Raw genomic sequence first — 14,336 nt, 5'->3', positions numbered from 1 at the left:
GTTCTCTGTTGAGCCTTTTGTAAATATCTCAAGCCCTGTGCCCACAGATAGTCTTGTCCTGTACGTTAGAAAGTTCTGAAGGAACCTAACATGACCTTCTGGTTTATCTACCATGAAACATTGGGGAGGGGGATTTCCCCACCAGTGATTATTTTGGCTTCAGTCTCTCTCTACTAGAGAAGTACTTTTTCAAAAGTTACTATCAGATTGTGTTTTTTTAAAATCTCAGTAATCTCTGCTGCTTTCTGGGAAGCAGGTGTTCTTAATTTTTTAAAAAAATTGCTGCCACCTTCATTGTTGCGTAGTGATTGAAAACATATTGGAGATACTTACCCCTCATATGAGCATTTTTTTTTACACAATTTTGCCTATTATGCACTTTTTTGCAAGCAGTGTTCCATAATAGAATGAATGAACATTATTTCCACTAATATATGCATTTTGTGCTCACTTTCCCCACTAATCTCCATTTTTTGGTTGGAGAACTGCATTGCAACATTTCAGCTGCAAAGTAATGAGGTAGATCAAAGGTTATGCCATATGACTGAATTAACACGGTAAGACATGCAGATTTGAGCAGAACTTGAAATTTACTCCAGATTTTCTGTGCTGTTGCAATGCTCTCAGAAGAGGATTGGGTGGTAAACGTGGGCTTGATTATGAACTGTGCTGGATGACGGCAGTGCTATAGCTACCGTGTGTGTGTGTGTGTGTGTGGCTAGCCAGGTTTTTTTGCCCCAGGTGAAGCATGCAGAGGCTCCCAGCCTGTGAGTGTGTACGCAAATGTATGTAGGGGGTACGAAACTGAGTCTTTGACCCTGGTTAAATAAAGCCTAGTTTCACCTCTGATTAAGGGGTCACATGGTCAATTCAATGTGGGCTCAGTACAGGTGACATGTTCAATCCAGGTGCTCACTGTGATAGTTTGGCTCAGGTGATCTTTCTAAAGCCCTCCAACATGGAAATTGTATATTGGAAACTAGAATTTAGCAGTGTGCCTCAGTTAATAGTGAAGAGTGGCTGTTCTGAACCAGACAACAGATGGGTATTTTTGTCTGGAAGCCTTTAGTGAATGCAAAGAAAATGTTGATGGTCTTTCTCTCCCACACTTGTCTTCCATGCCATTTGGCTACACTGTAGTTGGCCCAGAGAAATGCATCTTTCACCTCTCTAGCCCACCAAATGTAATGTGCTGACCTTGTTCCATTGACTAATTCTCTCCCCCACGCCCAGTGAAGTAAGCAAGTGGAGGCCACCCTTTAATTGTCTTGGAGCCATTTTGCAGCCATACACTAATAATCTGGTTTCTCTTCGGTCCTATTAAAACGGTATTGTTATACATATCCAAGAGTCTCGTGGCAACGGAGAACCTGGACTGCAGAGCTGTTTTCCCCAAACATGCCAGTAACTATTGAGATGGGGATTTGAGCAAAGCCTTGCAATGATTCCCCACTGCTTTTTGCCTCTGCTCCTTCGAAAGTGGACCCCTCCCTCCACATGGCTCTTGAACTTGTTGGTGTTTACAGCTATCTAGTTAAGGGGTGGGGAACCAAAGGGATCAAATGTGGTCCTCAGGCCTCTTTATCTGGCCTTCAGAACTCTCCCAAGCCACATACCCTACCAGTCCAGCTTTTGCATCTCCTTGGTGTAGAATTGTAGAGTTGGAAAGGACCCTGAGGATCATCTAGTCCAACCCCCTGCAATGCAGAAATGGGCAGCTGTCCTGTTTAGGGATCAAACCTGCAACCTTGGTGCTATGATCACCATGCTCTAATTAACCGAGCTAATGTGTCCTTGGAACTCTGATATGTAGCCTACCCTACAAAGGTAAAACTCACATGTATTGTCTGGTGCCACCCACCATTGACATTTGGCCTCTGAAAGTGTACCTGGTTCTTGAACTGAATTGAATTCATTTGGGGCTCACAGTTTGTTTCGGAAACCAACCATAGAACTAAGAATCTTAAGCTATAGTAGGCTGTTTTAACACACAGGTCTAGCATTTTCCTGATTGTTTTCTGACTGGTTTAAGAACTTAGAATGTGTACATAGTGTTTTAGTTAGTCTTGAAGGCCAGCCATCTCCCACAAATCTGGAATTACAGGTGTTTGGTTCCGCAACTGTCTTCAACGTTGGAACTTAATCCTTTCCAATTATGCAACACTACCAGTTGCAAAGGATGGAATTCAACCTGTAGTTGATTGTTTACCTGGCAAGCAGAAATTATTGTGCTGAAGGAACAATCTCCTCTCTCCTGTCCCTGCACCCTGTTGTGGGTGCTCAGCTGACCATCCCAGGAAGATAAGAGGAGGGTGCAGGAGTCATGTAGTGGGGGGGGGGGTAATTCCCATTGTAGTAGTGGAACTCATTGTGCCAGCTTCCATGAAAATGTAACCGCTTGTGATATACATCTGTCTGAATACATGAATGTGTGTGCACCATTGATATCAGATAAAACTGATGGGATTTCAAGCATTCAATAGTGTGCATCTTGTGCTTGTCATATGGACTAATGAAGACAAAGAAACTTTGTCTATGGTTTTAAATGAGATCCATGTTCTAGTTTAGGACTGTGTTGTATAATCTTTACTCTGTGTATTTGTAGATGCTCCATAATGGTGTGTTTTGGTTGTGTGTTCTACCAGCTATATAATCCATGGGCTAGAAAAATAGAATGTAGTTGGAAGGAGTTGCAGGAACTGTGGATTCAGATTTCTGAGTTGCTTTGGGAGCAGCCATCTCCTACTCCTTCAGTCTCTTCCCTCTCTCTCTCTCTCTCTCTCTCTCCCCCCAGTGCAATGTATTTGGTTAATTGGCAGTTTGCTCAATGTGCTGGCTGTTCTGCAGGCTTCTAGTTTATAGGAAACATGTTCCAGAGGGTTGACTGTTGTTTCCGTTCCTCGAGGCGTGGCTTCAAAGCCAGGGATGTTGTTTGAATAGGACTGAGAAGAGGAGCCCGAAGGACATCTGGGAGGGAAAGCAAAAAAAAGCAAAACCCAAAACCAAACCAGTGCCCGACCAGAGTAGGTTTAGTTTGTTCAGATTGAAAAGTGTGTCAGTTGCTTCCATCGCCTTGTTGGAGCTTACTGGCTAAGAATATTTGTAGGATAGGAGCTGTATATGGATGGGGGATGTTCAAGGAACACCTGGATGCTTCAGGAAGTGGCGTCGGCAGTTTGGTAGGATTGTGTTCTACTTGCCTTCTTGTGAAACAGTATTTCCAGTGTTGTTGGTAGAACTGTTTGAGATGCAAAATGGTATTGAATGAATGCTGACAGCATTGTGTAGCTTTTATGATGAGCTATATTGTAAAGCTGCACATGAATAAACTGTTGTATTTTGTATGTGGTTGCTATGGCTTCTGTTAAAGCAGGCACCCCCAAACTTGGCCCTCCAGCTGTTTTGGGACTACAATTCCTATCATCCCTGACCACTGGTCCTGTTAGCTAGGGGTGATAGGAGTTGTAGCCCCCAAAAAGCTGGAGGGCTGAGTTTGGGGATGCCTGTGTTAAAGAAACAAATATATTGGATTATAGGATAACATTGCCTGAATATCAGCTGCACAGTAGAAGTTTTGTGGTGCTGCTTCCTGTGCTCTCTTGACTCATTTAATACTAAGCAAGCTGGCATGTCCAACTGGGTTTTTTTTTCTAATTTAGGAAGCTGTTTGGAATGTTAGAATGAGATGCCTGTATTAAGCCTCCCCTATACAAGTTTTTGTAAGTTGATAGCTTATATTGTACTTGCAGAATTCTTAATGATTAAATTCCATTTGTATTCAGTTTTCCACACAAAAATTATGCCCAATGTGGTATAGTTTGCTGGCTGCGTTTCATAACTAGATACTGAGAAGAAGAATCATTTATCAAATGCTTTACAGTACAAGGCTGTGATTTCAAGGGTTTTCAACTTGAGTTCTATGTATTTTGTTAAACTGTGTACCTCCTAGCTAGCCCATAATGGTCTTTTATAAGGAGCTGTGTTTATAAGTAGTTGTTATTTTGTGTGTTTTGCCCCTCTCATCTTGGGGGGAAAACCAAACTATGAAAGTACTCCTACAGTACTAGCTAACAAGGACTCTCCTTTAGTTCAGCCCTGGGATGGCTGCTTTTTATCGAAGTGTACTTAGAAGTTCATTTGTACATGTGTGAAGGTTTTCTGATCCATTTCTCTTTCCTTTCCTTTTTCAATGCAGTTTCCATCTGTGAACTCTTATCATATAATGGAGTGTGTGAACAGATAAATTTTTCTCTGCCTTTTATTTTGAAATGGTAGCATGGGTAGTGAAGTGGGAGGGGAATAGAATTTCTGTCAGAAGTGGATTACTATCATCATCTTTATTAGTAATTTCATGACTGGTCAGCAGTAAAATTATGTAGGTGGCTTACAAATTACAATCAATAATACCGTATATAAAAATACAAAATACAACTTAAACAAACAAAATCAATAAAACCATAATAAAACTTCCCTGGTGCAGAGACAAATAAAACAATTAGAAGCTCAGCTCAATGACATGCTCTTAGTGTTTTGGAAAAGTTCAGAAGTTAAAGTTGGATTACATTGTGGCTGATTCCCCTATGACAAGTATGGGAAACCTGTGCTTCTCCAGGTGTTAGAGTACAACTCTCATAATTCCTGATTACTGACCATGCTGGCTCAAGCTAATGGGAGCTGTGCTCTCCTGGTACCTTGAACTACCAGTTCCCTGCCTTGCAATTAACATTTGTGACTCTGTGTTTTGGGGCTTATCCACACTTGTCTTTTGCTCTGCTCTTTCCAGGCATAGGTCCATGATTAAAAGCTCTGTGTCTGAGCGGGGTTTTTTGGGGGTGTGTGTGTGTTTTGTTTGCCATGGAGCTTTACCTGCGAAAACCCTTTAGCACTTGGTCAAAGCAAACATCAAACTGGGGGGGGGGGGGGGGTTGGCAGATTGTCATTTGCTCCAATTGAGCTTTAAAAAGTGGGGGGAACTCCAAAGCAAAAAACAAAAAAAACACTCAAACATGGAGCTTTTACGCACAGACAGTGCCTGGAAAGAGCAGAAAAAAGGTAAGTGTGGATAAGCCCTATGTTTCGTTGGTAGTATGCTGGTAGTTCAGGACAAACAGTCTAAGATACAGTGCATGAGGTACAGTATGTAGTTTTTGAAAAGCTGTGTCTGTAAGGAATGGACCCTCTCTTCCTGATCAGAACACTTATTCCTTTCCTGGAAGCTTTTCCTAGATATGCCTTGCATGTTTTTTTGTGCTGCTTTCATAAAACATGAGACCAAAAAGGTTGCCTTTATTTTATTTAAAAATCTATATGAAGTTCTTTCTAGTGAAGCTGCTTAGTTCCATGATGGAAAGCCAGCCCCTGTGATTCATGCAGCTTTTTGAATCCTCTGTCTGTAGCAAGGCGGAAGACTTCTAGTTGCTTGTTGCAGGAAGCTGTTCCAGGCAGCTCTCCCATAAAACGATGAGGCACTGTTGATGCAGCCATTCTTAAAAAAGCGATGCCAGATTGAAGAACGCATTCCCACTTGAGCCCGGTTGATGGGAAATGTTTCCAGGAGGAACTGAAAAAGCATCTTTCAAAGTGGCATTATTGGTAGCGGTGCTGTGGGTTGCCTGTTACAAGCAAACTGGCAAGCGTACAAGGGTTTTCCTGCCAGTCACTTCCTATGAATGGCTCTGGTGTTATGAGGCATATTGTACAATACTTACAGCTCATAGGCTAATAGGCTGCCGACCGTTGGTTTGCAAAGGTTAACATGCCTGGCTAATGATAGTTCTGTGTGATCTGTCAGGATTGAAGGAATATTTCCTTCATGGCTAAAATACACAGACCTTCTTCCCCCAATTTCTGCCTGAGTTTCTCTTATTCTGTTCTGCTGTTTTACTTGTATCTGGAATAGTTTATGTCAAGAGAAGAGACTCAAATTCTGCTTCTATTGAGAACGTTGGAAAACCTGGGATAAAAGACAGTGAATTCCTTCCAGGTTTGGGGTGGGATTTCTTAACATCTCTGAAGAATTGGGCATCTCTTGTGTCTTTGCTGGTCCAGGTTTGAAAAATAAGAGGCATTCTGAAGCAGCAGTGCCCTGTTCTGTTGACATTTGAACTCTTGCATTGTAGAAAAAAATACCTCTTCAGTCTGCAGTATTTCACCACTACCCTTACTCTAACTCAACTTGGTGAAGGGGGACCTTTGCTTAGTGGCAGAGAAGTCACACCTGTGTGAGAGACTAGTTGCAGTGTGAAATGACGCAATTATTTTCTTTCAGGCAGAATGTTTGTCACACCTCAGTGTGTGGAATGACTTATAACTTGTGTCAGAACCAGAATAAATACAATCCACTGCATGTTGGTAACTCTGTCAGTATCTCTGGTATCATTATTGTAACAAAACGTTAATGTACAATGTAAAAACTTTGTACAAAGCACTGCATCAGTTTGCATCAGTGAAGGGTGCTGACATGTATGTTTGCTAAGTAGTTGCTTAGAGAGGTTTGTACGTTATTTGGGTCTCCCTCCTTCTGCAAAAAAGGCAAGGGGAACTCAGCAACCCTTTTGACAAACAACTAGATGCTTGCTAACAGCACACCTGTGAAACCTGCCCAACCTGTGCAGTGTGACTTCTAACTAGAAAGACTCCCAATTCCTTGCAATGTTCTACTATGACCAGGAAACAAAAGCCAGAATGAGGCCCATACTGCTGAAAGGGGAGAATCAAAGTGGAGCAGGCTTGATTCCCAGTGTCCAGGAATCCACAAAAGCACTTGCCACGGGCACTGTGGCAACTAACCCTCCCAACTCCATGAGTGTCTCTGATGGAAGGAAAAGAATTACATTTAGGCAGCCCAGAGTCCGAATGCAGGCCTCTCTGTCTTGGCCCTCTCTCCAGGCCATGCTCCTTGTCAGCCATGCTCTTCACCCTCTTTTGAGTGCTTCTGCTTGGGCGCGATGCGTCCTTGTACCATGATGGTGCCCTTTGCTTGGCTATATGGAGAGAAGTGGGGAGATGTGAAGAAATATGATTCTTGCATGGCGGGAATGAGCACTGGTGAGAATTGCATATGTTGCTCTACCCACTACCTGCAAGTGCCCTTCCACCACCACCAAAGGTTGCATTCGACTTGGGCTGATCTTGTACTGTTCTTTGGTACAAATTACGAGTAGAATTCAGGAAGTGGACCAGTTGCTTTGGAGGAGTTGCTGCCGTTCAGACCCAGCGGTTTGTCTAATTACAAGACAGCGTTGTGTGATCTCAAACTTTTCCCCTCCCTTCAGGCTTGGCACCATTACCTTTCTCTCCAGCTCAAGTAGCTGCTTTCTGAAACATTGCCTGGAAGAGCTTTAAAAAGAGGAACGTTTGAAATGCTGGACTGGGCTTCAGGATCTGGACGGAATGCCTGTCGCAGACGAGGGTTCCTTTTTAGCTTTTCCCAGAATTATACTCTTAACGGCCTCCATCTGGCCCTGTCTGATGTGGGAGAAATCTACCACAACTGGCATTGGTAAACATTGCATTGAATCAAGGTCCAAAACAGTAAATTCCTGATTGCCCCTGGGATTTGATCCCCAGTTCCATTGACCTCAGAGTTACTTTTTTTTTTTTTAAGTGTTCTGTGTTGTCTTTTTTGCACTATGGGGAGGAGTCGTAGCTGAATGGTAGAGCCGTTGTGCTGCATGCAGAAGGTCCCTGGTTCAATCCCCCAACATCTCCAGGTAGGGCTGGGAAAGGTTTCTGCCTGAGCACTGCCCAATCATTGTAGAGCACAGATCCTCAACTGGTGGGTCATGGCCAGATCCAAGGTGGGTCGCAACAGGAGCACTACTGCCCTGCAAATATATGGTAAAAGGTTAAGAAATGGGTCCCCAAAGGCATGTTTGGGTTAAAAGTGGGTGCTGGACCTGAGAAGGTTGAAGATACCTGGTGCAGACAATGCTGAGATGGACCGATGTATAAGGCAGTCTCCTGTGTTCTTGTATAGTGGCACAAAGTCAGCAATTGCCAAAGTAGCTTTCATAGTGTCCGGCTCCACTTTAGCACATAGTATGTATATTCAGATGACTGATTTGGCAAGAGAGGAAGAGCATGAAAGGAATATGTATTCCAGTATGAAATACCGGTGGAAACAAAGCTGTTCAGGGAAGTGGTTGTTCTTCTTTCAGTTTTGCTTCCTGTGGAATGGGAGTAAAAGTCCTGTTCTCTAAATGCCTCCATAAACAGGACTTGTCTGTTGTTTCTATGCATTAGCTCACCATTTAGGTTGGTTACTTCTTTTCAGTGCTTCTAGAGAATGGAACATGGAAAACTGTCTTGCGCCAGGTCAGACTGTCCATCTAACACAGTATTGTCTACTCTGACTATTCAAAGTCTTGGGCAGGGGTCTTTCAGATCCCCTGATCGTTTTTGGATGGAACCTGGGACCTTCTGCATGCAAAGCAGTTGTGTTACCACTGAGCTGTTGCCCAGATGTGGTTGAATTCCATAAATATTAAATGTATTACAGCAGGCATCCCCAAACTCTGCCCTCCATATGTTTTGGGACTACAACTCCCATCATCCCTAGCTAACAGGACCAGTGGTCAGGGATGATGGGAATTGTAGTCCCAAAACAGCTGGAAGGCCGAGTTTGGGGATGCCTGTACAGTATTACAGAGATCTGAAAGACGAATGTTATTTGCCTCATCAAATTTGGTGGTGACCCTAGCATATGGAAGTTTGGGAAGTCTTGCTGTGATTGTAGAAATCCTTATCTGGTGCAATGAATTAAGACCCGTTTCTTTCTCACAGTGTTGTGTACAAGCCTGCAATACATTCAGGCTAGCACATTTCTCTGGAAACAAGTCCCATTTGAACTCGGTGAGACTTACTTTTGAGAGCACATGCATAGAATTTCAGGGTTGAAAGTAGCTTTATTTCTCTAAGCTGAAAATTTCTAGTTCATTGTGGAGAAAGACGGAAACGCTTTCCCTCCTCCGCATGATGATTCATGGGCTGTATTGTCCTCGCCAAACTCTTGCAGCCGGTTAAAGTATTTTCCAAAAGGGGGGAGGTGTGGCTTCTGCTGGTACTGGAATGGTCTATGGTTGCAATGTCCTTGCATAAAATAATGCTGCTAAGCCTATAGATAGGCTATAATAGGTAGCAACAGGGAAGGAAGGACAGACAAGGGTTTTAGAAAGTGGCTATAATTCATTCAAGTTAAAGATGCAGAAATGCAGCCTTTCCATGTATATATTGAAAACTCAGGCTAAATCTGAAATACAACTGAATGAAAAATAAACAGAATTGAAGCAGAAAATAAATTACACTTCCTGTGGGGACAGTTCCTACTGGATATTCTCCTGGGGCTAAGGTGTTGCCAGTAGGCAGATAACCTCTTAGTTCCATCATCTGATGCCAGGGAGGCAGTGGAAGTGGTAAATTAGTGTCTGGCATGAATTCAGGAGCAGATAGGAGTTTATAAACTGAAACTTAATTCAGACTAGATGGAAGTACTGTTAGTCAAGAACACTGCTGAGGTGATTCAACCTGTTCTGGATAAATTCTCACTAACCTGTTAGAATTCTTTGAGAGTGTCAACAATCTTATTGATAGAGGTGATCCAGTCCACATTCTGTCCTTAGACTGTCTAAAAGATTTCAACACAGGAAGCAGAGAGCATTGAGACTTCTCTCAATGGAAGATGTAGAAAGAAGAGTCCCCCAGGATTGGTATTGGGACCTGTGCTTTTTAACTTGTTTGTAAAGGATTTAGAGTCAGAGGTGAGTGGTGAGGTAGCCATCTTTGCTGACAATGCCAAATTGTTTCAGGGTAGTTAAAGCAAAATGGGATTACGAAGAGCTCTAAAAGGATCTCTCCAACCAAATAAGTGGGAAGTAAAATGGTAAATGCAATTCAATGTCCACAAATATGATTCACATTTGGACAAAAAACAAAACAAAAAAACCTCCAAATTTCACAGATACACTCCTGGAGTCTGAATAGGAGTAACTTGGCTTTGGTCATCCATTCTTTGGAGCCTTTTATTTGGTTGTACCACAGCGTTCTCATTTAAAATCTGTCAGGCTTCCTTTTTGCGTCTCTTTCACTGGAAATTTTGATAGTGACCTAATTCTGCTGCCACTTTCTATGGGAAATCCCTTTTATACTCCTGCTGCTGTTCTAGATTTTTGCGCTTAAGTTTTGGCTGGATTATGTTCTTTGTTGCCTTTGGAAAGTTTTTTAGTTGTACTTTAATTGAACATACTGCAGTTTTATGGTTATACTGTACACCACTCTGGGTACTCAGTCCTGTTTTCAAAAAGCATTGAACTTGACAGCCAGAGAGAATTGAAGTTTGTTATGAGGAGGAAACTGATAGGTTTTGCAGATCTTCTTGCCACTGGCTAAAAAGATCACTTTCCTCTATAAATAAATGAACATGTGTGTGATATGTTAATAAAGTTAACATCTACTCTGCAAGCCTTTTTGTCTGTGGCCACACCATTTTTCTCCTGAATGTTTCCCCCAAATCATACCTGTAGCTAGCAACATACAGCTTTGTTCCTTCTGTGTCATTATGCAGACTTTGCTGGCAAAACACAGTGAATTCATTATAGGAGCTATTATTAGTAGCAGATTTTAGCAAATACTCTGAAACTGGGAGTGGGGTAAAAATATTATGCATAGCTTCTTGGTCTATGTATCTATGTATGTAATACACAGAGAATGTCTGGCAGAAATCCCAGTGATCAGTTGTGTTGTGCATTCTGCACGGTTGAAGGGAAATTACTGACTAGCAGTATGAGGAATTGCCTCCTATTGAACAGATCTGACAGCTTCCAATCTATTACACAAGTTGTAATGTATGTGCTCACCCAATCAAACCTTCCAAAAATTCTGAACCAGTACTAAGTGTTCTTTAGGCAGTTATGGAGGAGAGGTTTTCTGAACAAGGAACATCCATTATGTTGTTTGAAACTATTGTGTTCTGGAATTTGGTGCATCTTCTTAATTTCTCTAAAATGGAAAACATTACGTTCATTCTTAATGTAGAACTTTTCAAGTGCAAATAATGAATGTCAGATATCCCAGATATTCAAGTGGGATGGGCATGAGCTAAGAGAGCTTTCTCCTGGGTGAGACTAGGCAGATGGGGTTTGTTTTCACATTTTGGAAGTGACTGATCACCGTGTTTTTGGAAGGAATGTTTTTCCAGGCTAGATTGGCCAATGACCCTGAATTCTTTTTGTAGCTAGGGGCATGGTTCATCTGTGTGTCTTAGTTCTGTTTTTCTAAACCTTTTCAGGCCATTGTACACACCACTGCTCTTCACTTGAGTTATGATGTAATCCTTCTGGATATGGGGGGAGGTCAGCTTTGCACGCGCGCGTGCGTACACACACACACACACACACACACACACACACCAACCAACCACTATTCATGTTAGGAAGCCCTTTGCTCTCTCTCATTTTTCTGTATGAGGTTGGGTGGACCAGGTGGCTACCCCACTAGTTATCCAACAACACATATCTGATTCTACAATGAGAGATGATTCAATTAATAATAATAATAATAATAATAATAATAATAATAATAATTTATTATTTCTACCCTGTCCATCTGGCTGGGTTTCCCCAGCCACTCTGGGTGGCTTAAAGTGTATATAAAAATGGTGAAACATCAGGCATTAAAAACTTCCCTAAACAGGGCTGCCTTCAGATGTCTTCTAAAAGTCAGATAGTGTTTATTTCCTTGACTACTGAGATGGCGCTCTGCCTGGTTCCCTGTAACCTCACTTCTCGCCTGGACCTCAGTGTCTGGGCTGAACAGTGGGGGTGGAGACGCTTCTTCAGGTATACTGGACCGAGGCCATTTAGGGCTTTAAAGGTCAGCACCAACACTTTGAATTGTGCTCCGAAATGTACTGGGAGCCAGTGTAGGTCTTTCAGGATGGGTGAATTAGTGTAAGCAGAAGAGCAAGCCAGTCAGCTTATCTCTTCTAATGTATATAGACAAACAAGCAGAATGGATAGGGCATTCCGCTAGCGCTTGCTTAAGCAAAGTGATTTTTACACATTGAATGCATGTGAATTTGGACTTTGTTCTCCAGATTTGTTTTAAAATCCAATTAATAAAGGAAAAAGTGGTGGCAGCAGGGGCATGAAGTTAGCCTGGTGCTGTGGCCCTCAAACTTTAATGCCTTTCGATGAAAGGAGTAAGATAGTCATATGAAGTACAGCAAAGAATATTATTCTGCTCAGTCACAACCAATGATGCAGGAGCCAGAGTGAACCTCATACTGTCTTGGCAGCATGCAGAGAGAACTTTACATAATACTCTGCAGATGTTATTGCAGAATAGTTGTAATAACGGATTGTGCTCAACTCCTGCACAAAGAAAGGAATAAATGCAGGGCAGGGGCAGCTCCATGAATACATTGCTTCATTTTTGAAAGTGAAGTCTCTTAAGAAATGTATACAGTACAGGGTGTATATCCATCTGGCCAAGAGAGGGGCTTTTGCTTTATAGTACAACAATCTTGATTCCTTCTATGTAGCTCTTGGCTAAGCATTTTCCCCCTTCAGGTCTAGACAATTTGCTTAAGATGGAGTCTAAGGCAACTGCCTCAATTTTTCTTCCTTGAGAGCCCTTTTTTAGCTGGAGGGAGTGCTCTTGTAGTCAGATATCTCGGATTGTGGCAAAGGCACAGCCACCACTAGATCATAGGTGTCCAGTCTATGGCATGGATGCCAAAGTGATACACGTAACTGGAGTTTGGGGCACACTTATGCAGGAGTTGAAGAGGGTCAGCTACTACCTTCCTGGCTATGACATAGTCTGTACTATATTTCTGTCTGCCGCTCCCATGTGCATTGCTGGTTGTGCCCTATTTCGGTAGGATAGAACCAAAATAGTGCCAGTACAGAAGGAGCTTCTTATATATTGTAGTGTAGCAACACACACACACACACATACATCCTTGAATTTGACTTGTGGCATAACTGCCAAAAAGGCTAACTAGCACTGCACACGTTCCAAAATGCAGCATCTCATCATACAAAAAACCTGAAAAGGTTGTGTCATCAGTGTCCCAGTACACACAAATCCATGGGAGATAGAAACCCAAAAGATGCAACTTCAGCACATTCTTAAGCTCCTTGAAAATTGAAACCTTGTTTGTCCCGAAGTGTTCGTTAAAAATGGTGGGTGGAATTTCACAGCTTCAGTAAGGGTGCTCTTTGTTTAAATAATGCAGCAGCAGGCTCTGGATCCATAAATACTCAATGCACATGTTTTGTATTCCTTTTGTACCTGGAAGACCTAACCTGTAAGAAAAATAAGTGCTGACCACAATGCATATCTAGTTTGACTGGATTCTCGTGCTTTGCTATGTGCATAAGATCAGTTTGGGTCTCATGGGACTTATTTTTTCCTAATGGTTTACAGGATTTCAGCCATAAAGTTCAAATTATATTATTATCAACTACTGCCTTGAATACTTTATTTTTAACATAATTTGAAGGAAACTGGTGATGTGTGTTAATCAGTTTCATGCTCCCAATTTCCCAACATCTTATTGCAAGTGTTTTGACTTTCACCCCCATTTCATAAAGGAAGGTTGGCATACTTCTTGTATGTGGATATTTTATTGGTTACCTCCCAATCCAAACCATATTTGACCCAATTTTTTCAGCAGGTTCATAGCATTATGTGTTGTTAAATCCGGCATTCTCCTTTCCTTGTTATTTCATATATTTAATAGTGTCTTTTTTGGTGCATTTGAGTAAGAAACCTGACTTCAACATGGTATGTTTACAACCATCCATGCTGCAGTTGTCATGCAAGCTAGACCTGCTGGATTTCCTTCTTTCAGACCACAATTAAAAGTGCAGGAGCCTCGTCCTCTTCACCTGGTCACTCCTGACAACTGAATAGGAGTGAACAAGCAGAGTGCCAGGCAGGATTGCATAGCATTTACTGCTCTGTGAAAGTAGCCTTGACATCCCAGGGTGATGAAAGTACTGATAATCATTTCACGCCTTGAAGGTAACTTGCATCTATCTACAGAATCACTTTGGATCTAAGCAATGACTTGAGTGAGGCTGTGTACACACTCCCAATATATTCTGAATCCGGTGCACTCCCACTGCTGGTTTGTGAAGCCACATACACACGCCTTTAGTCACAATCCACATCTATCCTGTAGTTCCTTGAGAATTACTGCATTTTGATGCATTTGCCCCCAAACCAGTGTTGATCTGATTTGAAAATGTAAACCATATGAAAACATCCATGCCCCCTCTCTGCCCACTGGTGTGGACAGTCAGTGGATGACTTGGAAGCACAAACAACTG

At 42.2% G+C, this 14,336-nt stretch overlaps 1 protein-coding gene across 13 annotated transcripts in view; it reads left to right on the top strand.

Moving 5' to 3' along the window:
* SH3PXD2A (SH3 and PX domains 2A) overlaps positions 1-14,336 on the top strand; it is a 259,093-nt gene that overhangs the window by 205,007 nt on the left and 39,750 nt on the right. Inside the window, exon 1 of one of the 13 annotated variants that reach the window (XM_081006147.1) lies at positions 2,981-3,179. The exons of the other annotated variants lie outside the window; for them this stretch is intronic. Within the exon in view, the coding sequence (XP_080862273.1) occupies positions 3,125-3,179 (55 nt within the window). The 5' untranslated portion in view covers positions 2,981-3,124. Of the gene's footprint in view, positions 1-2,980; positions 3,180-14,336 lie in introns of those variants that run through there. 13 annotated transcript variants of the gene reach the window in all.

Source organism: Podarcis pityusensis, assembly GCF_964106645.2.
Source record: "Podarcis pityusensis genome assembly, chromosome: 5".
NCBI classification, from domain to species: domain Eukaryota; kingdom Metazoa; phylum Chordata; class Lepidosauria; order Squamata; family Lacertidae; genus Podarcis; species Podarcis pityusensis.
The sequence above is the reverse complement of the archived record's forward strand: the minus strand, read 5'-3'. Positions and strand labels throughout refer to the sequence as shown.